Here is a 27,118-nt window from a genome sequence, read left to right on the forward strand (position 1 = left end):
GGGCAGGTCTCCCAGAGGTCTGCTAATGTCACTGACACCTCCCCCCCCCACCAACACCCCTACCCCTGATCTTGGAGGGGAGCCCCTGGCTGTGTCCTCTTTCCACACCTCTCCCACCCCACCCAGCATCCCCCCCCACCCCACTTTAATCCCCAATCCTCGCGTTGCAAACTCCTCTGTTTCGGTTTGGGGGAAAATTCAGGCGAAAGGTTTCTTTCTTCGTGGGCAAAAGACTTGCATTTGCATAGCGCCTTTCAGGGTGACGCCGCCCAGCTAAGTCAACAAGGTGCCTTTGCTACGCAGCCACTGTCGTGAAGTGGGAAACGTGGATGGCCAACCTGTGCACAGCAAGATCCCACGAGCAGCAGTAGGTTTCAGTGACATCCATTGAAGGGTCACTCTTGGATAATGCGCCCTGCTTCTCTTTGAAATAGCGTGATGGGGTCCTTTAACATGCTCCCTCTGAGTGCAGCCGCCCACAGGGGGCATCCCATTGCCACATTGTCCTTCATTGCCAGGCTGTGGCCAATCGAAGGCATGACGAGCGAGCGTCACTCCCACCTAAACACAGACTCTTGGGCTGAAAGAGCAACGGCCCAATCCCCAACAGGCAGCTCCCCCACAAAGTCCATTGTATTTCTTACACATTAATGGGAATGGCTTATGGTTGGGGGGGGTGGGGTGCAGCAGGGGTTTGCTCAGTTGACAGCCAGGGGCTGGGTGCTGTGATGCCGCACATGTGGCCCTAACTCACACTGGTCCCTGTTCAAACAAAACCTGAACTTCTCTTGCTTCCTGTTCCACTCGCTAAGTGGGTTATTTTACAGCAATAACAGGCGACCTCTTCTCAAAGGCAGTCTGTCTGAAGTCAGTTTGGCTTTCATTGTCATGGCAACCTGGCATCATTTCCTGTAGTGATTGCTAGTTGCTTAATGCATCAATGCTTCTTGATAACAATATTCCTTTTCTGTTTTTAGTCCAACCAGAAGATAGATTGATGACTGAATTGTGGGTTAGCTGCTAACATGCAGCATGGTTGATTTATAAGTTACTTAGTGTAACTGAAGCCAGCTAACAAAAGGCAAATCATAAAAACTGAACTTAAAATGGACCTTGTTTTTCGATCTCTGGACCAGTAAGGCCATTTTCATATCCATCCGGGAAATCACATTTCATTCTTTGTCTTCTTTTGGATTTCAAACATTAATTTGACATAGCTTTTCAGAGTTAGCCACAGGTTGATAATCCCCTTTAAGGAGGGTCTTGTTTTGATTTATGTGGTTGCTTTCTATTTATTCTTACATCATTCACAAAGCAACAATATTTTCACAGAGAAAGCTGGAGGGTCTGAGTGGCTCAGTTTTGTTTTTGTAGTCCTGCCTTCCTTGAGTTGGTTGGGCGGTTTGTTTTGCGATGCAGAGTGATTCCTACAGCGTAAGTTTGATTCCCACACCACTTGAGGTTACTGTGAGCTGTCTCCTTCTCAGTCTATCCCCTAGCCCAAGGTGTGGTGACCCTCAGATGAAACCACCACCAGCTCCGAACTTGAAGCGTTTACTTTGTTTCTCTCTCCAAACATGTTGTCAGACCTGCTGAGTTTCTCCAGCAACAGCTGTTGCCCCTCTCTCTAACATGAAACCAGCCCATGGCTGTCTGGGACTGTGGCATCTTTACCTTTTATTTTCATTAAATAGATTCAGTTTGGATTGAAAATATTCTACTTCAAAGAAAGACAACATTGTCCTGCACATCACAAAATGTGTGCTTGCACAAAAACATTCCAAACAGTTCAAACAGATTGGGGACCAGGACATTTTAAAAAATTAATTCATTGGAGGAGGGAGTCACTGGCATGGTCAGTATTTATTGCTATCCCTAATTACCCCAGAGAGCAGTTAAGAGTCAACCCCATTGCTGTGGGTCTGGAGTCACATGTAGGCCAGACCAGGTAAGGATGGCAGCTTCCTTCCCTAAGGGAAGTTCATGCATCCGATGAATTTTCCCTGACAATCAGTTCACAGTCATCTCCAGATTCTTAAAAAATTATTGAATTCAAGTTTCACCACCTGCTATGGTGGGATTCGAACCCAGGTCCCCAGGACATTACCTGGGTCACTGGATAAACAACTCAGTGGTAGTACTGCTAGGTTATTGCCACCCCTACTTGAAGTGCTAAGGAAGATTGAAAGCTGTCCACAGGTACACCAACGTGTGTTGAAGAGCGATGACTCTTGTTGGGTAGACCACAATTGTTGAGCTACAAGATGGAGTTCAAGGATTAGACTCCTGTGTGCTTTCCAATGGTGGGTTTTATCTTTGAGAATCTACCAATGCCTGAGAGCTGAATGCTAGCTAACTACATTATCAATGATCAATTATTAGTAAGGCAGGAGTCTGTCAGTAGAGTCAGTTTGATTACTTGGATCAGTGTGTGGTGGGTTTCGAGCCCTGTTACAGACCTGGGTGCACAATTTAAACTGAGACTTGTACTTGGGCAGAAGTCACATTACACCAGATTATAGTCCAACAGGTTTATTTGAAATTGCTCCCAAAACTTGTGGGAGCAAGTTATAGGAGCAATTTCAAATAAAGCTGTTGGACTATAACCTGGTATGCTGTGACCTCTGACTTTGTCCACCCCAGCCCAACACCGGCACCTCCCCATCACTTAAAGGCAGGGCAGAGGGAGTGCCACACTGGCAAAGGTTCCATCGTTCAGATGTGATATGTAAGGCTCAGATGGAGGTATCAGTTTGGGGGAGAGCTGGACTTTCACCTGACATCCACACTGAGCTCTCACAACCAAACACAAACAGATTCCTCTCCCAGTTGCTATTTGTTGCATCTTTCTGTGTGCAGAGCGAATGCTTAACTAACAACAGTGTCTAATTAATTGGCTCTAAAGTGCTTTGAGATGTCCCAAGGAAGTGATAAGGAGCCGCATAAATGTTTGTTCCTTTAAACAAAAATAAAGCTACTGTATTGGGATGCAGTTTGGCAACAACAGTTAGAGTGCCCGTATGTAGCATCATGATGCGTGCCCGAAATGACCCTGATCTCCACTGTGCCCTGGACCTGAGCAAGAACACAGTGACAGGGCTGCAGTCTGGGGAAATCACTCACCACATTTTAGGGCAGGATTTTCTGGGCTGGGGAGTAAACCTTCAGGCTAACAGTGCAGTGAAGAATAGAAGGAGGCAGGGGAAGTAACACTGAGAATGAAGAGGTTCGCACCCACGGATGTGGCAGCCTCTGTGGGCACACCGTGGTGTCCCTATACGGTCCAACTCTCAGCACTCACACAGACTTTAATCTCCTGTCAGGGACCCGGCTGTCTAAGAGGATTCAGTCGCAGTCTGCTGGTTTTAGGCAAATCTTCAGGGCGAGAGTGAATAGAGATGGGGCTGGATGTTGTTTTTCAGGCTGAGGGAGTCTGAAACTGGGCAGCAGGATTAGTTACAGCTTGTATCATCAGCTCAATGTTGAGCTGCTTACAAACTGTCTCTCCACATTTCTGTTGACTGAGATCTTTCTCTCCATCCTCTGTGTCTACAGGGTGGTCAATTCTTCCAAATGCTGACCATTGCTCTTTTACAGCACAATAGTCTTCTTAACCCTTTGAGAATCATGGTCCTTCCTCTCTACTAAGACTTGACACTTAGAGTCATAGAGGTGTACAGCACAGAAACAGACCCTTTGGTCCACTCGTCCTAACCTAATCTAGTTAACAAGTTTGAGCTCCTGACACTATTATTTGCATTTCTCAGAGAGCTGTGCCCTTTGGCCAATGCATTGTGCACATTAAATCGGGCTTGGGAAGGGGAGATATGTTCTCGGTTTTCCTGCTAGTACGTGGTTATGCAGTGTGTTGAATGGGATGTGTCAGACACAATTGACAGAGCGAGGGGAGGGGAGAGATGCGCACCAAACGATGAGAAGTTTCAGTCTTACCATCTGTGTATTGTTACAGTACAGACACTCCAATTCAAAACCACCTTAGCTAGTCCAACTGTGGTGTTTGCTGAACAGAAGAGCCAAACAGCAGCTCTCTGACACTCCCATGCAATGCTCCACACATGGACGTTTGTATTTTAATTGAGTGTCTGTAGCATTCCATTTCAGAAAGAGTCTCTCACAGATCATCATTGTGATAACACTCACTGAGTTTCTCATTCAGAAAATTCTCTTGAGTGGTTTGGGAAAAAAAATCCCTGCAGTGAAAAAGATGTTTAATCAATAAAGTTTATGAATTTTCCCTTGTATGAATTGTTAGACACACACACTGCCTGGAGAACAGATGGCATGTTAAAAGAAGTTTTCCTATGGAAGGCAGCTGTCTGTCAGTTGAAAAGTTTCACCTCAGTTCTGTGCTGTGAACGTGACCATGTGCCGACTGCAACTCCACAGATATTGAAATAGACTCTTTCCCCCTTTTCGGTTCTGGCTCAGCTGTGGCTCTGTTGGAAAGCAGCGTCACCTCGGCATCAGAAGGTTGTGAGTTCAAGCCTCAGGCTGGGAGATTTCAGCATAAACATCCAGACTGGTACTTCAGGGCAACACTCAGAGGATGCTGCACAGTCAGAGATACTGTCGGTCAGGTGGAGGGTGGCAAAAAGGGAATGTTACTGGACCAGTAATCTGGAGCGCCATGCTCTAGGGACAGGCTCAAATGCTGATGGAACTTGAATTCCATTGAAAGTTAGTTTCTGTAATGATGATCCTTAAACTGTCATTGATAGCTGTAAAAACTCACGTAATGCCCCTTAGGGAAGGAAATCTGCCGTCCTTACTTGGTTTGGCCAATGTTTGACTCCAGATCCTGCGCCTTGGAAATGACCAAGTTAAAGAGTAATTAGGTAACAAATGCTGGCTGGGTGACACACCCATAGCCCACTAACTTACATGGGGTAACAATACCTTTGCTTTAAGAATCGCTACTGAGCATGCGCTGAAAGATCCATATTGTGGTGATTAGATTCCCTACAGTGTGGAAACAGGCCCTTCGGCACAAGTCCACACCGACTCTCCGAAAAGCGACCCACCCAGACCCATTCCCCTACATTTACACCCTGACTAATACACCTAGCACTATAGGCAATTTAGCATGGCCAATTCACCTAACTTGCACATTTTTAGATTGTGGGAGGAAATTGGAGCACGCTGTCTCGGGAAAAATGTGCAAACTCCACACAGATAGTTGCCTGAGGCAGGAGTTGAACCCAGGTCCCTAGCACTATGAGGTAGCAGTGCTAACCACTGAGCCACCGTGTCGGAACAAGATGGGGCCATCATTTCCCATACTTCTGAACAGTAAAGTTTGGAAATATTCAGTCTCCTCAATGTTTCCTACACTCTCTTTCAGGTGAGATGGTAAACCAGGTGGCATTCACCTGTTCTGCTGCTCTGGATTGAGAATTAAATCCCATGGTGCCATTCCATGAGGAGCATTCCAATCTCTCCTGATCTCGAGGTCCATGTTCTTCCTTCAACAAATGCTTCAAATGCTTGTTATCCTGTCTGCCTTTTTCCTTGCTAATTGTGGCATTATTAAGGGCACCTATTTCCACCTTTCAAGCCTCACCCTTGGATCTCAGCTCATCTGCTCAAGGTCCATTGTCAGGGAACGATTTCTGGCTGCAACAAGTTAGCAAAGTCATCATCCGGTTTCTTCAGTCCAATCTGGCCCCCCCCCTTCCCCCGCCCTGTGTAAACTGGTGATTATCCTAAACTCCATGGACTATGTCCCAATTTACAGAAAGTCCTCTTTACCCATCTCGCCATGGCTCCTGGTTAAGCAACTCCTCACTTTTAAATTCCCATCTTTGTTTCTAGATCCTTCCATGACCTTGCTCATCCCCAGCTTGGTTCCCTCCTCCGGCCCCCACAACTCTCTGAGGAAGCAGCTCTCCATTAATTCTGGTCACTCGCGAATCTCTAATTTTAATTCCTCCACCATCAGTGTCTGGGCCTTCAGCTGTTCCAGAAGTCCCGCTTGTGACCTCAACACCCTCATCCTCACCTTCATCCTTCAAGACTTTACTTCAAGTCTGCCTCTTTGACCAAACGTTGACCAAATGTCAGCCCTAATATTTCCTAATGTGGCTTTGTGAACAATTTTCCTCCACTGTCACTGGGTTAAAATCCTGGAATTCCCTCCCTAAGGGCATTGTGTGTCAACCCACAGCACATGGACTACAGTGGTTCAAGGTGACAGCTCACCCCCACTTTCTCAAGGGGCAACTAGGGACGGGTACTAAACGTGGCCAATGGTGCCCAATTCCCATGAGTGAGTTTTAAAAAATCAATTTATAACCTCTGTGAATCACCTTATGACATTTTGTTGAGTTAAGGGCGATGTATAAATATGTTATTTTTGTCAAATCTTGCTAGATGCAGAATTCTGTGCAGTTGAATATTCCAGTATCTGAAGCACAATGTGGGGTTATTGTAACTGAACCAGGAGTCCAGGGAAGCGCTCACTTTCCACAGGATTGCCACCCTTCACTTAGCTTACCTGCATCATTCGGTTCGGTGATGGAACTTCCTTCTGTTCATGGGATGTGGTGTCGCTGGCTGGGCCCAGCATTTATTGTCCGTCCCTAGTTGCCCCTTGAGAAGGTGGGGGTGAGCTGCCTTCTTGAGCTGCTGTAGTCCATGTGCCGTGGGTTGACCCACAATGCCCTTAGGGAGGGAATTCCAGGATTTTGACCCAGCGACAGTGGAGGAATGGTGATATATTTCCAAATCAGGATGGTGAATGGCTTGGAGGGGAATGTGCAGAGGATGGTGATCCCATGTTTCTGCTGCACTTGTCCTTCTAGGTGGTGGGGGGACTGCAGGTTTGGGAGGTGCTGTTGCAAGAGGCTTGGCAATTTGTGGCAGTGCATCTATAGACGGTACACACTGCTGCTGCTGAGTGTTGGTGGTGGAGGGAGTGGATATTTGTGGATGTGGGGCCAATCAAGCGTGGGCTGCTTTGTCCTGGATGGTGTCGAGCTTCTTGAGTGTTGTTGGGGCTGCCCCCATCCAGGGGCAAGTGGGGAGTATTCCATCAGACTCCAGACCTGCTCTGTTTTTATTGCGCAATTGCCCCTGAATCAGCCCACATCCAAACGGCAGACTGCTACAAAAACACCAGCCGTGTGGAAACTGCACAGTGTTGGGAGCTTCCAACTATGTCCTGGTACACTCCACCCTCCAAGGTTCCTGCCAGGGTGGTAAATCTCCTGCAAACCAATGCCATCTGTCCCTGATGGTGCCAACCAGCCCATGGTCACGGTTCAAGCAACTGGCATGAAATGCAAAGCTGGATGTCGGGGTGTGAATAGACATTGGGGACCACTCTCTGTGGATGTTTCACATTAGTGAGAGTGAGTGCCAATGTACCTCAAACAGCCGCAGAATGAAGCAAGTCATTGACACCAAATAAAGAAGAGACTGCAGCCAGTGATATTTGCACCAGGAAGCTGGATTAATTTGCTAGGTACCTGCAGCCTGAAACAGACCGTCCAGATTCACCTTCCCCATTGTTTTGTACACTTTCATAAAAGCACCCCTCAGCCTAAAATCAAAATCCTGCAGATGCTGGGCATCTGAAACTGAGCAGGTCTAGCAGCATCTGTGGAGAGAGAGAGAGAGAAATGGAATTAATGCTTTAGAAAAAGAACCATATTTGACCCAAAAATGTTAAATCTGTCTCTCTTTCACAAATGCTGCCACACCTGCTGGGTTTCTGCATCACTTGCATTCAATCCCTGCAGTGTGGAAATAGGCCATTCAGCCCAACAAGTTTATACTGACCTTCTGAAGAATATCCCACCCATACTCATTAACCTACTCTGTGTCTGCAACCCTGCACTTCCCGTGGCTAGCCTCAACACTGTGGGCAATTTAGCATGACCAATTCACCCTGATGTGTATTTCTTTGGACTATTGGAGGAAACCAGAACACCCAGAGGAAACCCACACAGACACAGGGAGAACATGCAACTCCACACAGGCAGTCACCCAAGGCTGGAATTGAACCCGGGTCCCTGGCGCTGTGAGGCAGCTGCACTAACCACTTTCTAATTTTATCTCACCTGTCAGAGCCCTATATTCTAAGGATTAGATTACTTACAGTATGGAAACAGGCCCTTCGGCCCAATAAGTCCACACCGACCCGCTGAAGCGCAACCCACCCAGACCTATTCCCCTACATTTACCCCTTCAGCTAATACTACGGGCAATTTAGCATGGCTAATTCACCTAACATGCACATTTTTGGACTGTGGGAGGAAACCAGAGCACCCGGAGGAAACCCACGCAGACACGGGGAGAATGTGCAAACTCCACACAGACAGTCACCTGAGGCGGGCATTGAACTCGGTTCTCTGGCGCTGTGAGGCAGCAGTGCTAACCACTGTGCCACCGTGCCACCCATACAACACAGGGAAAACATGCAAACTCCACACACACAGTCGCCCAAGAGAAAACAATACTGGCCTGTCCAACCTATGAATATGCACTAGTAGACCATGAGGAGGACAGACAAACTGCACAGTGCTTTCTGGGTGATTTGGAAAGCAGAGAAAACAAACACTGAGGTAATCCAAGCTGGTGATATTCCTTGTTTTCCAATCCCCCCATGGCCTCACCCTGCTTACCTCTGTAATCTCTACCAGCCCCACAACACTCACACCATTCAATACCATCATGGCTAATCACCAACTCAATCCCCTTATCCCGCTTTCTCCCCATATCCTTTGATCCCTTTATATATATCGATCTCCTTCCTGAAAGCATTCAATGTTTTTGCCTCAACCACTTTCTGTGGTAGACATTTCCACAGGCTCCCCACTCTCCTCATCTCCATTCTAAATGGTCTATGCTGCATCCTTAGACTGTGACCCCTGGACTCCCTGGTCAATGGAGAGATCCTGGAATCTCTCAAACTCTGGTGGGAGACTCAAGGCTCAACCTTCAACATGTTCCAGGACCTTGGCCTCTCGCACTTCTCTGGCAGGCCCCGGGGTGGAAGGGAAGGTGATGGGGATAATCCCCCTCCATTTTATTCTTGCCCTAACCTTAACCAGTCTCTTTAAACACTGAGACAGCCCCCCTCTCCACCAGCTTGGCTCTTGGTAATAGCGCGAGAAACACCACGATGAGGATTAAATAGGGAGTGGGACTATAAATAAAGCGTTTGATAGGCGGGAGTTTTATTAGTGCAGCATAGCTGTTAGTTGTGGGTCAATATATGCTGCTAATGCAATACAGTGCATGTGATCCCCTTGCTGTGTTTAACCTCTGAAGGACGTTTTCGCAGTTTTGTGAAAAAAATCTCAAGCAAACAAGGTTGCACTCTGTCAGCATCTGCAGCCAATGCTGCATCTCAAACTGCGCTGTGTGATCCCGACCCTCTCTTCGCTGTGAATTGATAAACATCCCCCCTTTAGGAATAAAACTGACTCTTTCTGACTGAGTGCAAAATGTGGGGGTGCCATTAATGGAGACTCACCACCCTGGTCGAGGGAGCTTCCAGCCATACACTGTGGTCTTAGTTCCCTCCCTGCTCACATCACCATAAGGAAGGTCAAGAGAACGACAACAAGGCAGTGTCTTCAAGGTCACAGACTGGAGAGCAAAAGCAATTAAAAGTGCATTTAATCTCATAGTAAAACACACCCAGCACTGTCTCAGCTCTCACACACACAATGGAGATTCCTGCTTCTTTCCATCTTCTTATTAAAGAGGAGTTGGTAAGGTTTTTAATCAACCATCGACACATTCAGGCCAATAGTTGAAAATGAAATTGAATCAAACCCTTGCTTATTGCGTCAATGAAGGTGTTTGCTCCTCTCTCCAGGTCTTCTAACCTTATTAGCAGGAGGGGGTATTGACCCTCCCTTAGCCACAGAAGCACATCACCATCATGTGACCCCCCCCCCTTGCAGTTTCAGGCCTGCACACTGTCAGAAGTTAATAAACTATCACCACCGCCAACACAAGAAACAAAGGGTGTGCATTTATCTAGTGCCTTTTATGACCACAGCACGTCCCAAAGCTCTTTTCAGCTATGAAGTAATTTTTTTGGAAATGAAATCACCGTTGCTGTATAGAAACGTGGCAGCCAATTTGCTCACAGAAAGCTCCCACGAATAGCCCCATGACATTGATCTGATTGTTGTTTCTGTGATTCCCAACCACAATCCATGGAATTGTGACCAGTCCAGACAGACTGTACCCAAAGTATTCATATCAAACTGAAAAAAAGCCCCCAGGTCCTCTCCCAGGGGCTGTGTCGAGACTCAGTGATGTTAAATGTGTCTGAAAAGCCAAACAGCTCGGAGTAAGAAACAAATTCGAATTAATCATTTCGCTGAAGTCAGTGACCTGAGGGAGTGAATCTTATGTATTTAAAGCAGTAGGGATATCAGACTAACTGGACCGCTGTGTGGAAAGCTCACACAGACTTGGAGCTGAAGGACCTTCTCATAGAATCCCTAGACTGTGGAAGTAGGCCATTTGGTTCTTGATGAAGGGCCTCAGCCCGAAATGTCGATTCTCCTGCTCCTCGGATACTGCCTGACCTGCTGTGCTTTTCCAGCACCACTCTAATCTTGACATTTGGTCCATCAAGTCAACACCAACCCTCTGAAGAGCATTCCACCCAGAACCCTCCGCCCACTCTATCCCTGTATCTCTATATTCTTCACAGATAACCCCCCGACATATTCCTGGGCAAAGACACTTGTCTCAGAGTGGGATTGACCCTGGGTCCCTGATACTGTGGGGCAGCAGTGCTAACCACTGAGCTGCCTGACGTTATGCTGTTCCATGTTCTCGTGTCAGTTTTAATGAGGGCACTTCCCACGGAAGCAGACAGGGATTGGAGGTTTCTCACTTTCCTCATCCTGGGATTGTGTGGTTTTCTTGGTGCCTGCTTTTCGAACACAAGAGTCTTTGTCATAGCAACATGCAAGGAGCCAATTAGATTGGCTCCAAGTGATCAGTCACTGAGGCGAGAAGTTTTTAATTAGGTGATCAGAGCTGTTGGTGCACTCAAACGAAAAAGACAACGTTTTGGGAATTAATGCAGACGTCTTAATCAGGGTTAAGCAACACTGATACAGCATCACACAAACACAGCCCCAGTCCAGTCATTTCCACATCCCACTCAGAGATATCGCCATCAACCACGCAAATAGCAGTTAGCAGGAATACGAGGCAGCTGCCGCCAAGGAGCAAGACCACTGTGGGGGGAAAGACCACTGTTCAAGGGAAGACAACTATTTGGGAAAGACCACTGCCTGGGTGAAGACCACTGTCTGGGGAAGACCACTGCCCGGGGGAAGACCACTGTCTGGGGGAAGAACACTGTCTGGGAGAAAACCACTGTCTGAGGGAACACCACTGTCTGGGGGAAGACAATTGTCTGGGGGAAGACCACTGTCTGGGGGAAGACAACTGTCTGGGGGAAGACAACTGTCTGGGGGAAGACCACTGTCTGGGTGAAGACCACTATCTGAGGAAGACACTGTCTGAGGGAAGACCACTGTCTGGGGGAAGACAATTGTCTGGGGGAAGACCACTGTCTGAGGGAAGACCACTGTCTGGGCGAAGACCACTGTCTGGGGGAAGACCACTGTCTGGGGAAAGACCACTGTCTGGGCGAAGACCACTGTCTGGGCGAAGACCACTGTCTGGGGGAAGACCACTGTCTGGAGGAAGACCACTGTCTGGGGGCAGACCACTGTCTGGGGGCAGACCACTGTCTGGGGGAAGACCACTGTCTGGGGGAACACCACTGTCTGGGGAAAGACCACTGTCTGGGGACAGACCACTGTCTGGGGGAACACCACTGTCTGAGGGAAGACCACTGTCTGGGGGAAGACAATTGTCTGGGGGAAGACCACTGTCTGGGGGAAGACAACTGTCTGGGGGAAGACAACTGTCTGGGGGAAGACCACTGTCTGGGTGAAGACCACTATCTGAGGAAGACACTGTCTGAGGGAAGACCACTGTCTGGGGGAAGACAATTGTCTGGGGGAAGACCACTGTCTGAGGGAAGACCACTGTCTGGGCGAAGACCACTGTCTGGGGGAAGACCACTGTCTGGGGAAAGACCACTGTCTGGGCGAAGACCACTGTCTGGGCGAAGACCACTGTCTGGGGGAAGACCACTGTCTGGAGGAAGACCACTGTCTGGGGGCAGACCACTGTCTGGGGGAAGACCACTGTCTGGGGGAACACCACTGTCTGGGGAAAGACCACTGTCTGGGGACAGACCACTGTCTGGGGGAACACCACTGTCTGAGGGAAGACCACTGTCTGGGGGAAGACAATTGTCTGGGGGAAGACCACTGTCTGGGGGAAGACAACTGTCTGGGGGAAGACAACTGTCTGGGGGAAGACAACTGTCTGGGGGAAGACCACTGTCTGGGTGAAGACCACTATCTGAGGAAGACACTGTCTGAGGGAAGACCACTGTCTGGGGGAAGACAATTGTCTGGGGGAAGACCACTGTCTGAGGGAAGACCACTGTCTGGGCGAAGACCACTGTCTGGGGGAAGACCACTGTCTGGGGAAAGACCACTGTCTGGGCGAAGACCACTGTCTGGGCGAAGACCACTGTCTGGGGGAAGACCACTGTCTGGAGGAAGACCACTGTCTGGGGGCAGACCACTGTCTGGGGGCAGACCACTGTCTGGGGGAAGACCACTGTCTGGGGGAACACCACTGTCTGGGGAAAGACCACTGTCTGGGGACAGACCACTGTCTGGGGGAACACCACTGTCTGAGGGAAGACCACTGTCTGGGGGAAGACCACTGTCTGGGCGAAGACCACTGTCTGAGGGAAGACCACTGTCTGGGGGAAGACCACTGTCTGGGGGCAGACCACTGTCTGGGGGAACACCACTGTCTGGGGAAAGACCACTGTCTGGGGGCAGACCACTGTCTGGGGGAACACCACTGTCTGAGGGAAGACCACTGTCTGGGGGAACACCACTGTCTGAGGTCTTTCTGCTGAAGTTAAATGGGGATCAGTTTCGTGTTGGTAAATATAGTCTTACACAAGTAAGAGATGCTTTGGGTGATTTTTTGTTGGATAGAATCAAACTCCAATGTTTGTTTGTTTTCTTCATTTTTTACTATATAGAACCAAACTGCTTCAGTGACTATATTTTGTGAATGAAGTATATTTTTGCAATTAAAAAAAAAGTGTAGCCAGACACCTCAAACTATACTTGCTCACTCAGAGCGATCTGCACCCTATCCCAATTGGACTCTGGGCTGGGTCATACCTGTTGCTGTAACACTCTGGAAGCTCAGGCATTTTCCCATGCATGGTGTCCCACTCCCCACCTTACCTCTTCAAAGGTGCATGACTGGGAATCACTGACGGGGGTGGGGGGGTTCAAGTCATTTGAATTGTGACTCTGAAGAATTAGAGCAACTGGGGGTGACAAGAAGGTGGTGAGGGGTTGAAGGATTCTGGGTAAGTGGCAAAGTGTTGAGGTACCTCTTGTAGTTAATGAAGATGTTCAAGGAATGTCAGAGATACAGGAACAAAAATAGGCAGGTTTATTTTTTTCCTGCAGAAAATACAATTGAGAGCATTGAGGACAACATATTGACTCCATAGAAGGAGCAATGTCAAGCTAAGAGAGAGACTAGGGGTTCGGTAATATGATTGCGAGAATCAATTTTATCAAATACATCAGGCTGGGTTTGATCTTGTATTGAGGCATTTTCTAAATCCGAAAGAAAGACTTGCATTTCTATAACACCTTTCACAACAACTGAATGTTCCAAAGCCTACAAGCACTTTTGAAGTATTCTTCATGGTTGAAATATAAATGTGACAACCACACTTCACACAGCAAGCTCCCATGAGCTGCAAAGAGATAATCAGCAGATAACCTATTATTTGTGATGCCACTTGAAGGGTAAATATTTGCCAGGATCCTGGGGAGCATTCCTCGGATTTTCTTCAGAGTCAGGAGTACGGACTTTCTTACACCTTCCTGAGAGGACACAGAAGGTCTCAATTTGACTGAGCATCTGAAAGACAGCTGTGTGAACATTGCTGCGTCTCCTCTGTAAGGTTCTGCAGTGTCAGCCTTGTTTTCTGTGCTTAGATTCTGGAGTAGCACTTGAACACACAACTTTACGATTCAGAGGCAAAAGTATGGAACGAGCTGTCAGCCTGTGTGTAGAGTCCTGGTCTCTCTATTCCAACAGTGCCATTAAATCCCAGGAGGAATGGATTCTAAAACTTATGTGAAACCTTCAACTCTGGGCGGCAATTCCTTATACAGATACTTGCTGCTAACTTTCCCCACCATGTTCTTCTTCCTCTTACTACCCTGCCTGCTGCTCAAAGGCAGGAGTTGTTAGCCACAGGTCCGTTGAACTGTCCCTTAGTTTCAACTCAGAATGAATCTTCATAGACTTGCTGATCAGGATGCTTAAAGATACAGACTAAGTTAAACACAGCTTCATCTTAAGTGACTTTCATTAATAAGTTCTTGATCACTTCTAACCTCGTGAGCTGACAGCAGGAGATCTATTGGTCTCTATTCTGCCTGTGTTCACCTAGGAGGAAGTGAGGACGGCAGATGTTGGAGATCAGAGTCGGGAGTGTGGTCTTGGAAAAGCACAGTAGGTCAGGCAGCATCCGAGGAGCAGGAGAATTGATGTTTCGGGCCTGATGATGCCTGATGATGGGCTCTTGCCCAAAACATCGACTCTCCTGCTCCTCGGATGCTGCCTGACCTGCTGTGCTTTTCCAGCACCACACTCTCTGACTCTGTGGTTCATCTATTAGATGCATGCAGTACTGAAAAAACACACTGTGGAAAATCAGTGTGACGGTCCACACTCTGCACTCCTCTCATCTGTATAAATGTTGGTTTTCCCCTACAATGGTATTCTTGCAAACTGTCTTGAGTGTAGGAAGAAAATATTCAACAAAACAAATCTTTTCTCAGTCACACTTCAGCTCTGTCCTACCAAATGATGATTAATAACATTACATACTGCATGTCCTTCCCAAATGAGTCACACTTACGTGCTGTAACACCTTCCCTGTCACTCTGTCCCCAGCAAACATTTGTCTGCTTTTTTATTTAATTCATTCACAGTGTGAGGGCACTGATGGCCAGGCAGTCTTTTCTTGCCCATCCCTAACTTTCCCTGGGGCAGTTGAAAGTCAACCACATTGCTATGACTTCTCCTCCAGACAATCATTGTCAGATTCTTAATCCCAGATTTTTTATTGAATTCAAATTCCAGGTAAAATTTGAACCCAGGTCCCCAAAGCATTACCTGGGTCTCTGGATTAATATTCCTGAAATAATTTCACAGAGGCCAGTATCCCACCACCAAGACACACATTATTTACATCTGCAGAGTATACTAGCTGTGGCCAGCCAGCTCAGAGTCAGTCCTTGAACTGAGGGCATTCTGAATCCCTCGTTTATATTTATTTTTTATTATTTAATCCCTTGTTTTTTTAAATTTTTTTGTGGGATACAATGAAAGACACAAGGTGTACAAATCTTTATTCAGTTTCCACCACCAAAAAAAAAAGAAACACCCAAGTGGCCAGTGACAAGCAGTGCCCTTCTCATCAAAGGGCAATACTGTGTGATCAAACAGTGAAGGAGAAGGGAGGGCAGGGATTAAATCAAAATAGAGTTGGACAGGGAAATAATACACTCCACTCCCTGCGGTGCCCACCTCTCCCTGAACAGCTCAAGGGTATTGGTGGATACGCATGCTCCTTCTCCAAGGACACCCAGGCTCTAACATTTAATTCCTTGTTTTTTTTCTTATGTAGGCCAGACCAGGTAAGGATGGCAGATTTCCTTCCCTATGTGACATTAGGGAATCACATCTTGTTTTATGATAACCGTCAGAGATTACACCGTCATTATTAGGCGAGCTTTTAATTCCAGACTTTATCAAATTCAAATTTGATGATCTGCTATGGTGGGATATGAACCTAACTTGTTAGCCTGGGTCTGCTAGATTACTGAACACTGAAATAACTCAGCAGAGGCTGGTATCCCGTCACCTTAATCCCTTGTTTATTTTTTTTTCTTTTTCAAGCAGTGCCCTTAACACTCCTGTTTACTTTTTTTTTGTTTTTTTTCTTTTAAACACCCGAGTGGTCAGTGACAAACAGTGACACTCAATTTTTTTTTCTTTTTTAATTTAACCCCCACACTACCGCCTAACTGCAGTAGTGCTTATTTTTTCCCCAGCACCCATGGTGTGTGTGTGTGTAGGTGTGAGACACAGTGAAAGACACAAAGTGCACGAATCTTTATTCAATTTCCGCCACCAGGAAGATAGGAAAAACACCCGAGTGGCCAGTGACAAGCACTGCCCTTCACATCAAAGGGATAATCCCTTGTTTATTTTTTTTCTTTTTTGTTTTCTTTTTTTTTATATTATATTTAACCCCCACACTACCGCCTAAGTGCGGTAGTGCTTATTTTTATTCCCCAGCACCCATGGTGTGTGTGTGTAGGTGTGAGACACAGTGAAAGACACAAAGTGCACGAATCTTTATTCAATTTCCGCCACCAGGAAGATAGGAAAAACACCCGAGTGGCCAGTGACAAGCACTGCCCTTCACATCAAAGGGATAATCCCTTGTTTATTCACACAAGTGGCCAGTCACAACTCCAGGAGTGTCAGTGGACACCCACATGCTCCTTCTCCAAAGACACCCGGGCTTGAATCCCCTGTTTATTTTTTTTTTTCTTTTTTTTTCTTTTTTTTTTAAATATATTTAACCCCCACACTACCACCTAAGTGCGGTAGTGCTTATTTTTTCCCCAGCACCCATGGTGTGTGTGCGCAGGTGTGAGACACAGTGAAAGGACACAAAGTGCACAAATCTTTATTCAATTTCCACCACCAGGAAGATAGGAAAAACACCCGAGTGGCCAGTGACAAGCACTGCCCTTCACATCAAAGGGATAATCCCTTGTTTATATTGATCAGCCGGGCTACCTGATTGGCCCAGGTTAACAGTGGTCCTGTAGTCAACAACATCTACTTGGGGCCAATCACTGCAAGTCCAGTGATATTATCACGAGACCATCAACTTGTCCATCACAAAACACCATATCCACTACCTTTTTTGGACCTTGAACCCTGACTCTGATATAAAATATCAGGTATATTGAGCAAAAAAAAATCCATATTATTGCACTGAATTTTTTTTTCTTCTTGTAGCAGTGCTTCAAAACTAATTCATGAAAGCTTTGTGCTTTTCTGTGTAATTTTCTTTTTGTTTGACTGTTGCCCTGTTTCCTTCCCTTCAGTTTTCATTACTGTATTAGATAACATGAATAATGCACAGTTGGTCAGTATTATAGACCTGTCAGAGCATTGAGGAGACAGACCTGGATATATAGTCCTTCTTGCTCCTGAAATAAAAGTCAGATTACCTTAGCAACCAAGTATTATCGTCTATATATTCTGTTTTTTCAATTTCCTGCAGAATGCCTATTAAATGAGTGTTTATGAATGTATATAAATAGTCAGGAACCAGACTGTGAGTCAAAGAAAAGATTCTTGAAACCATTTCCTATGAAGGAAATCAGTAGTTAGAATTTGAAATACTGTGTGTTGTAAACATACGTGACCTTCTCTGTTACGCCCAGGTGACCTCAATCTTCCTTCTAAGGCTTCTGTGAAAATACTTTAAAATTTATGTCTTCCACTTCCTCGCAAATTTTTTTTTTGTTCCAGATGATTTTTCCAAATGACTGTCCTGGTGTCTGTGACCACTGGCGTTAATACGGTGGTGGAGAAAATGACAACATTAGTGAGCCCCTTGTTTATTCAGTGGTCCTCGATATGGGGACAAAGTCAGGGATAATTCAAGATAAAATGCAAATAAATCCAAAGTAAGCCCTCACCTGAAAACTCTGATATCCCTGTAGCATGTTGTAAGATATATTGTTCCAGCTCTCTCGGTCATAGAGAAGCCATATAAAACAAGCTCTTTATACAATAACTCGGGGGAAATTTCCATTAAGTTCCCATTAAGATACTTAATAATCTCAATGTAATTGGAATGCCAAACCACTGTAAATCCATAAACATATTCAGTCTTTATATAAAGAGGATGCTATATCGTGTAACCTTTGATATGTTAATGAAACAGTTGTGAATGACCTTCCAACATATAAACAATACTCTTCTGCAAACTGAAACTATTCTAGCCACATGTTTATGACAAAATTTGTTTTTGTTACTTCTAGGAAATGGAACAAAGTTTTGTTCCAGGTAGCTAGTGTCAGCATTGGGCTTGGCCAGTCAGGTCTGTTATGGGTGTTGATTAAAGCCGAGCAATGTGCCTTCAACCAGGAGAGCACCTCTTGCTGTATCTGCCTGGTTTTATTCAGGTGTGGAATGTGAGCATTGCTCTGTTGCCTGGCCCCAGCTCTCCTTGAGAAAGTGATGGTCAGTTGCTTTCTTGAACCACTGCAGTCCTTGAGCTGTAGGGTCACCAACAGTGCCATGAGGAAGAATTTTGACCCAGCGACAGTGAAGGAACGGCGATATGTTGCCAAGTCAGGATGGTGAGTGGCTCAGAGGGGAACTTGCAGAGGGTGGTATCTACCGCCCTTGTTCTTCTGGATGGTAATGGTCGTGGGTGTGGAATATGTTGAAAGAGGCTTCTATTCATCTTCATACACCAGCATCTTTGTTCTCTGTTGAAGTGAGATTACCAATTACCAGGTACAAATTGATGAGTATACTGGAGCCTGTACCTCAGTAGGAGATGCCCCTATCTTCATTAAAGCCAACAGACAGAGTACCATCCAATCTTTAGTCTGATCTAGATTCAGAGTGTTAGCATGATGCATTGGTTTTATTTCTGCCCTCAGAAGAGAAAACTGTTGATATTCTATTCAGAAACATTTGCCTTAAATTTGCCTTCTCAGATCTGATGTTGTCATCATTTCCCACTGTGTACTTTTCCTTGGCAACAGGCTCTGGGCACCCCCCCCCCCCCCCACCCCCCACCCATCTTCACCATCTTCACCTTGCTTGGCAATGTACATGATCATCACACTGGTGCATATTGTGTGACGCCCCATTGAAGTGAATCTCAGTTGGATATCTTGGTAATTAGCCACAGTCCACGAAGACTGTGGGCATCTTTCTCCGTTAGAGAGAGAACCTACTACGCTTTCCTTTTATTCATTGCTAGGCCAGCCATTCATTGCTTGTCCCTCATTACCAGAGGGGGTAGTTAAGAGTAGAATAGAATAGAATAGCAAGTTATTGTCACACGTAGTTTTACAAAAAAATACAGTGAAAAGTTTTATAAGTCGCCATGCCATGGTGCCTAAATTTATCACAGAAGTCATAAATACAAAGAAAAAGAAAGTAAAAGTACATCACCGTTCAATTAATGGCTCTTGGGTTCAGGGTACGCTGGAAAACTGAGCTGAGATTGCCACGCAGGGCCGAGCTGAGACTGCCCACCTCACTGAGGCAACACCTCCACGCTGGGCCACTGAAAAACCCAGAGGTTGCATCTGAAGCAAAGACAAGACCTCCACACCAGGACTATACCTCCACACTGGGACTACACCTCTGTGTCAGGACTATATCTCCACACCGGGAGTACACCTCTGTGCCAGGACTATACCTCCACACCGGGGCTACACCTCTGTGCCAGGACTATACCTCCACACCGGGACTACACCTCTGTGCCAGGACTATGCCTCCACACCGGCACTATACCTCTGTGCCAGGACTATACCTCCACACCGGCACTATACCTCTGTGCCAGGACTATACCTTCACACCGGGGCTACACCTCTGTGCCAGGACTATACCTCCACACCGGGACTACACCTCTGTGCCAGGACTACACCTCTACACCGGGACTACACCCCTGTGCCAGGACTATACCTCCACACTGGAACTATACATCTGTGCCAGGACTATACCTCCATGCTGGGATTAGACCTACGCGCTGGGACTAGACCTCCACACTGGGACCAGACCTCTGTGGTGGGATAGACCTCTGTGGTGGGACCAGACCTCTGCACTGGGACTAGACTTCTGTGGTGGGACTAGACCTCTGTGGTGGGACTAGACCTCTGTGCGGGGGCTAGACCTCTGTGATGGGACTAGACCTCCGCGCTGGGACTAGATCTCCGCACTGGGACTAGATCTCCGCGCTGGGACTAGACCTCTGCGCTGGGACCAGACCTCTGCGCTGGGACCAGACCTCTGTGGTGGGACTAGACCTCTGTGCGGGGACTAGACCTCTGTGGTGGGACGAGACCTCTGTGGTGGGACTCGACCTCTGTGCGGGGACTAGACTTCTGTGGTGGGACTAGACCTCTGTGGTGGGACTAGACCTCTGTGGTGGGACTCGACCTCTGTGGTGGGACTAGACCTCCGTGCGGGGACTAGACCTCTATGGTGGGACTAGACCTCTGTGGTGGGACTCGACCTCTGTGCGGGGACTAGACTTCTGTGGTGGGACTAGACCTCTGTGATGGAACTCGACCTCTGTGATGGGACTAGACCTCCACACTGGGACCAGACCTCTGTGATGGGATTAGACCTCTGTGGTGGGACTCGACCTCTGTGGTGGAACTCGACCTCTGTGATGGGACTAAACCTCCACGCTGGGACCAGACCTCTGTGGTGGGACTAGACCTCTGTGGTGGGACCAGACCTCTGTGGTGGGGCTAGACCTCTGTGGTGGGACCAGACCTCTGTGGTGGGACTAGAACTCCGTGCGGGGACTAGACCTCCATGCCAAATTGTTGGATTACCCAGAAGCCACCAAAGAAGACCTCTGCGACTGGATAGGACCTCCATGTTGGAATTGGAGATCCACGGTGGGCCAAGACTGCCACACCGTGAGACTGCTACCCCACCACAGGTAAACCACATTGAGGTTGGAGAGGAGGTCTGGAGTCACATGTAGGTCAGAACAGGTAAGATTCCATTCCATCCTAAAGATAGATTGGGTTTCATTTTCTCTTAATACAATTGGTAATGGTGACTTGGTTACCAATTTAATGGATTCAGATTTCACCATCTGCCATGGTGGGATTCCAAACCAGGTCCTGAGAGAAATTAACCTGGGGATCTAGATTATTAATCCAGTGACAATACCACCACCTTGCCAACACACTTGGGGTCTATCTGTCCATTGCTTCACAAACATGAATCACAATGAGGAGCTTACTATCACAAGGAGTATAGCAATATTCTGGGGATGGTTCAAAAGAACATGTGTTATTGTATTACTCGATGGTTTGCGTCATTTATTACCACCCAGTTGTATTTCCCAACAGCTACTTCTATTTTATTTCATGATTTAAAATAAAACCTGTCGTCTCTGGCTATGAAGTAACCTCGCTGAGATGTGTTAAATGCTTGGTTAAGTGCTGATGGTTGTTTCTCATTGTGAGTGGGTGCTCACACACGTTCTGTAGTGTGGAGTTCACAGTTGTTAATTATAGCTGGATTATTTTAGCAGAAGGATTATCAGTTTCAGTATATTTTTTGATCACTCACACGAGGAGCTCAGAATGAAACGCAAACAAAGACGGTAATGGGGACACTCTCCGTTCAAGGTTCATGCTGGTCACCTGCATACTCTGGAAGTGGAGAGGATTCAGAGGAACTTTCAGACTAAAACCTGACTCTTGGTGTGGGTTTCTGTGTCAATATTCAGAGCAGACTGGAGCAGTTTAAATATTGCACACCAGCCCAGTAGTTGAAGCTCAGGCTCAGTAAACCATTCTTTGCATTTTCCTAAAATCAGTGAGGGTATCACTGGCCAGGCCAGCATTTATTGTCTATCCCTAATTGCCCAGAGGGCAGTTAAGAGTCAATCACATTGCTATGGGTTAGGAGTCACATGTAGGCCAGACCAGGTAAGGATGGCAGATTTCCCTCATGAACCAGATGGCTAGGCTAGCTTTTCTCTTTAATTCAGGATATTTTATTAAATTCAAATTTCACCATCTGCCGCAGTGGGATTTGAAACCACTGAACAACAACTATAGTTACATTGGACTGTGTTTCATCATCACGAGCATTGGTCATGCCATTTGAGTATTTTAATTTGCAAGGTGCGTGGGCTCTAACCAAAGTAGCTAGTTTGGCAGGAGTACCACACTGAAGCAACCAATGTAATTGCGTGGTTTAACAAAGATCCTTCCTTTGCTCCTTTTTCTTTCCGTTTTGATTCTCCCATTTTTTTTGTATGAATTGCAGCCGTGATCCTCACAGTCATTCCCGATGGAAACCAACAATAGCTTGCATTATATAGCAATGTAAACAAAGTAAACTGTCCCACAGTAGCCCACAGGAGCCTAAAATGATGGGAAGTTGCCACTGAGCTAGAGAAGGAGGTATTAGGGCATCAGGTGTTGAAGGCTTGGTCAAAGAGGTAGGTATAAGGGTACCTGGTCAAGGGGAGGGGGTTGTCTAGTGGTACTGTCACTGGACTAGTTCTCAGGGTCCAAGCTCAAGTCCTGACAAATGGTGGAGTTTGAACTGAACATTTAGAAACAAAACAAATATGGACTTAAGAGCCTAATGATGAACATGAAACTATTCCATTATTGGGGAAAATCCCATCTGACTCACTGCTGTCTTTTAGGGAAGAGAATCTGCCATCTTTACCCAGTCTGGCCTACATGTGACTCTAGACACATAGCAATGTGGTTGACCCTTAAGTGGGGCACTTAACTTTATGAGTAATAAATGCTAGCCTAGCCAGTGATGCCCTTTTCCTGTGAATTAATGAAACAAAGCAGGCTTTAGGAAGGAAATCAATAGGATCCCCTTGTCATGTACAACTTCGGAAACAAAACCTTTTTCCAGAACTGATAAATTCTCAAATTCTGGTCAAGTTGCACCAAACGTACTGATTGGTTTCCAGAATCTAAACCTCATACAATAAATACAATAATGAATTAGAGGGTGACATGGTGGCTCAGTGGTTAGCACTGCTGCCTCACAGTGCTGGGTTTGATTCCAGCCTCGGGCAATTGTCTGTGTAGAGTTTGCACATTCTCCCCAGCCTCTGCGTGGGATCCTCCGGGTGCTCCAGTTTCCTCCCACAGTCCAAAGATGTTCAGGTTAGGTGAACTGGCCACATTAAATTGCCCAGAGTGTTCAGGGATGTGTAGGTTAGGTTCAATAGTCAGGAATAAATATAAGATAGGGAAATGGGTCTGGGTGGGTTACTGTTCAGAGGGTCAGTGTGGACTTGTTGGGCCGAAGGGCCTGTTTCCACACTGTAGGGATTCTATGAATGTAATGTAATGTTGCCAATGTACCAGGAATTTACCATTAGTGCCATACAATGTAGAATTTTGTTTCTGTGTTACTTACTGATGTTGCATGTGTCAATATAACAGAAGCATTCTGCATGCATTGTGGAGTTCACGTGTGCCAGCAGAGCTATCTCCTCCCTATATTGCTCTTTGGCTGTACATTTCCTCACAGGTAGATGAGGCTACAGTGCCGTTTATATCCAAGGGAGCAGAACTGGCCAAGAAAATAGTTTTAAAAAGCCACAAACGTACCAAATCCGTTGCTTCCTTTCCTGGGATCATCAGAGGAATTAGAGAAATTTATCAAAGCTAGATTTGAGTATTGATGAATGGAAGCCATTGGTCAAAGTAGTAGGGAATGGCTCTTGTTTATTCAAATGTTTATGATGATCATTTCATCACCACAATGATGCCTTTTAGTCAGATGTTATAATTAAGGCTGGTGTAGTCGGACCATGGTACAGGAGAGGTACTGCGGATGCTGGAAATCTGAAATAAAAACAGAAAATGCTGGAGAAACTCAGCTGTTCTGGTGACATCAGGAACAGAGTTAATGTTTCCAGAACTTTCTGAAGAAGTGATACAAGGCTTGAAATGTTAGCTTTGTTCCTCTCTCCAAAGGTGCTGCCAGACCTGCTGAGTTTCTCCAGCACTTTCCGTTTGCATTCCTGCATTACTCTGACAGCTTTGCTTTGTGCAATTTGCTTGAATCTTAGTTCATGAGGTATAGGAGCAGAATTAGGCCATTCGGCCCATCGAGCCTGCTCCGCCATTTGATCAGGGCTGAATGCCCCCTCCCACTCCACCAAGGACATACAGGTCCTTGGACGACTCCATCGCCAGACCATAGCAACACGACGGCTGGAGGAAGAACCCTCCAACCACAAGGGATGAACTCAGATTTCTCCAGTTTCCTCATTTCTCCTCCCCCCACCTTGTCTCAGTCCCAACCCTCGAACTCAGCATCACCTTCCTAACCTGCAATCTTCTTCCTGACCTCTCCGCCCCCACCCCCACTCTGGCCTATCAGCCTCACCTTAACCTCCTTCCACCTATCGCATTTCCAATGCCCCTCCCCCAAGTCCCTCCTCCCTACCTTTTATCTTAGCCTGCTCGGCACACTTTCCTCATTCCTGAAGAAGGGCTCATGCTCGAAGCGTCAATTCTCCTGCTCCTTGGATGCTGCCTGACCTGCTGCACTTTTCCTGCAACACATTTTCAGCTCTGATCTCCAGCATCTGCAGTCCTCACTTTCTCCTGAATGCTCCTCACCCCCATTTTCCAGCCTTCTCCCATTACCCTTCAACCCATTACCAATTAAAAATCTGTCTAACTCCTCCTTATCACTGTCCCAGCATTCACTGTACTTTGGGGTGGTGAATTCCCCAAATTCACAACCCTTTGGGAGAAGTAGAGTCATAGAGGTGTACATCAGGGAAACAGACCCAACTCTGTTTTAAATTTGCTGCCCCTTATCCTAAGACTATGACCTCTTGTCCGAGAATTCTCACAAGAGGAAGCATCTGCTCCATGTCTATCTTATCCACACCTTGTATTGTCTTGAACATCTCAATTTGATCTCCCCTCGTTCTTCTAAATTCCAGAGAGTATAGGCCTTTCTTAATCAAAACAAAGTTATTGTAAAGGTCCAATAATATGGAATGACAGTATTTCATGTCCTTTTGGTAAATGTGAAACTGATTTATACTTGTTAGTTTGTTTTACGCTGTGAAGATTCATAGCATGTCTTTCCTTTCTTTCCGATTTCCTGCTGGCTCGCTGAATCAAAAGTGAGTGAAGTTTATGCACTGAAGACAACTCAGGAAATCTCAAGATGGCTGCCAAGAGGAAAGGAGGCCTAAAGCTGAATGCTATCTGTGCCAAGCTGAGTCGGCAGGTTGACTACAACTTTGGGGCAGAGCAGACTGAGCCAGACCACAAACCTCAAGAGAACAACAGTGCTGATGGGCTGCGTCATGGCGACCAGGAGGGGGACACTGACACTCCCGATGGACTCCAAGACATCCAAAAGTTGGAGGAGGACAAGAAAAGGCGGGAAGCAATAGAGAAGTGGGTGAATGGGGAATACATGGATGAACACGGAGAGCGTGGTGAAGAGAGGCTAATAAAGGCCGGTGACAGTGAGTACATCGCCCCCGAAGGGGTCTACATGGTGCAGCCCAAAGGTTGTAGTGATGAGGAGGACAATGATGGGGCTCAAGGCTCACTCGATGGCAGTTACATGGATGACAGAGACTCTGAGGAAGTGGGACTGAAAGAGGAAGGTTACAACTCTTCCAGTGAAGCCAGTATCAGACAAGCCAGTATTGCCTCTTCAGGTGAGCAATACCTCCCTTTTTTTGACAAATTTACTCCCAATGTTAGTTCTGGTTTAATGAGGTTTTGCTAAGATGGGGCACTTAGCCTTGTTGCTAGTTGAAAATAATTAGGAAGAACGATCCCACTTGTTCATAACAAGGCACCTTGATAAATATAACTCTTCTTGCTATTGTGAAAAGCCTTATCTCTTTGATGTTCTGACACAGGAAGTCCAAACATAATTGAAGCTAAAAGAGGCACTTCTGAGTGACCTGGCTAACTTGACTCTTTGTGAAAGAGATAAAATTTTGAAGGGATGAAAACTGCACCCTGAATTATTTCCAATGTCTTTTAGCCGAACCTGTTACACACGCTAAGTCTACATTTCCAAAGTGCATGTTGACAAGATATTGCGATGTTCTGGATATAGGTATGGGCATGGCATCATGCATATCATTAATCTTATGTTAAGTAATCCATCCGACAGAAGTAAGTAAGATTTTGTGGGTTTTGAACTCTCAACATCAACAAGGTAAGGATTGGGATTAAACACATTGAAAGCCCCAATAACACGGGTCCCTTGAATTTTGTGAAGGTAGGTGAGGTGTGTTATCACAAGGAGGAAGTGCACATGGTCAAATAGACCGGAGCTTCATGATATGGTGATAGATTTCTGCATTCACTATACTGGCTACTGACCAACAAAATAAACTCAGTGAGGTGTTGATGCTAACAGGCATTTCTGTTGCATTTTTCCCCTCAAAGATTTGGGCATGAACGCTTAATTATCAGAACTATAATTAGCACATCTCTGATATTGGATTTCCTTCTGAATGTCAAGTCTCACAACAATTAAGAATTGCATCAGAACAAAAATAATCTAGAAACTGAACATCGGGCTCAGCGATGGAGTTTACTTGAAAGGAGAGATGATTTCTCAGCTTGTGTTGAAATGGCAGTGAGGGAGCCCAATTCCAATTGTTTGCCATTTGAGCTGCTTCGGTTAGAGCCAGGCTCTGGGCTGCCTTTCACAGTGGAGTTTACAGGCTTGAAGTGCAAAGATTAGGGTACTTCATTTAATGCTCTCCAGTGACACTTTCTCTCCAACTGGCCTCTGAGACAGAAATAAGGAATTATCTGAAACCCCTTTCGCTAAAGGCAGGGATGACATCATTGTGAGGAAATATGATAAGGTCAATATATTTTTACACTATTTTTAAAGTAAGATTATCTGACACTCTGTCAGAACAGATTATTCTTGCTGAATTCAAGCCTTAAGAGGCCATGAGACTTTGCATACCTTATGTTCCCCTGACCTGTGTGCCTGAGCCCCATGCACCAAAAGCAAAGCTTCAGCTACTTCAGAACGCTACTCGCTGAACACGGGGAACATGGGAACAAGGAGCAGGAGGCGGCCATTCAGCGGCCATTTGATCCAATCATGGCTGATCTCATCTCAACAC

The 27,118-nt window shown here is 46.3% G+C and overlaps 1 protein-coding gene across 14 annotated transcripts in view; it reads left to right on the top strand.

Annotated features, from left to right (window-relative positions):
- casz1 (castor zinc finger 1) overlaps nucleotides 1-27,118 on the top strand; it is a 390,214-nt gene that overhangs the window by 251,672 nt on the left and 111,424 nt on the right. For all 14 annotated transcript variants that reach the window (XM_072586051.1, XM_072586063.1, XM_072586065.1 and 11 more), the window contains one exon: nucleotides 25,128-25,675. In XM_072586051.1, coding sequence (XP_072442152.1) covers nucleotides 25,171-25,675 — 505 coding nt within the window. In that variant the 5' untranslated portion in view covers nucleotides 25,128-25,170. The remainder of the gene's footprint in view (nucleotides 1-25,127; nucleotides 25,676-27,118) is intronic.

Source organism: Chiloscyllium punctatum, chromosome 16 (genome assembly GCF_047496795.1).
Source record: "Chiloscyllium punctatum isolate Juve2018m chromosome 16, sChiPun1.3, whole genome shotgun sequence".
NCBI classification, from domain to species: Eukaryota; Metazoa; Chordata; class Chondrichthyes; order Orectolobiformes; family Hemiscylliidae; genus Chiloscyllium; species Chiloscyllium punctatum.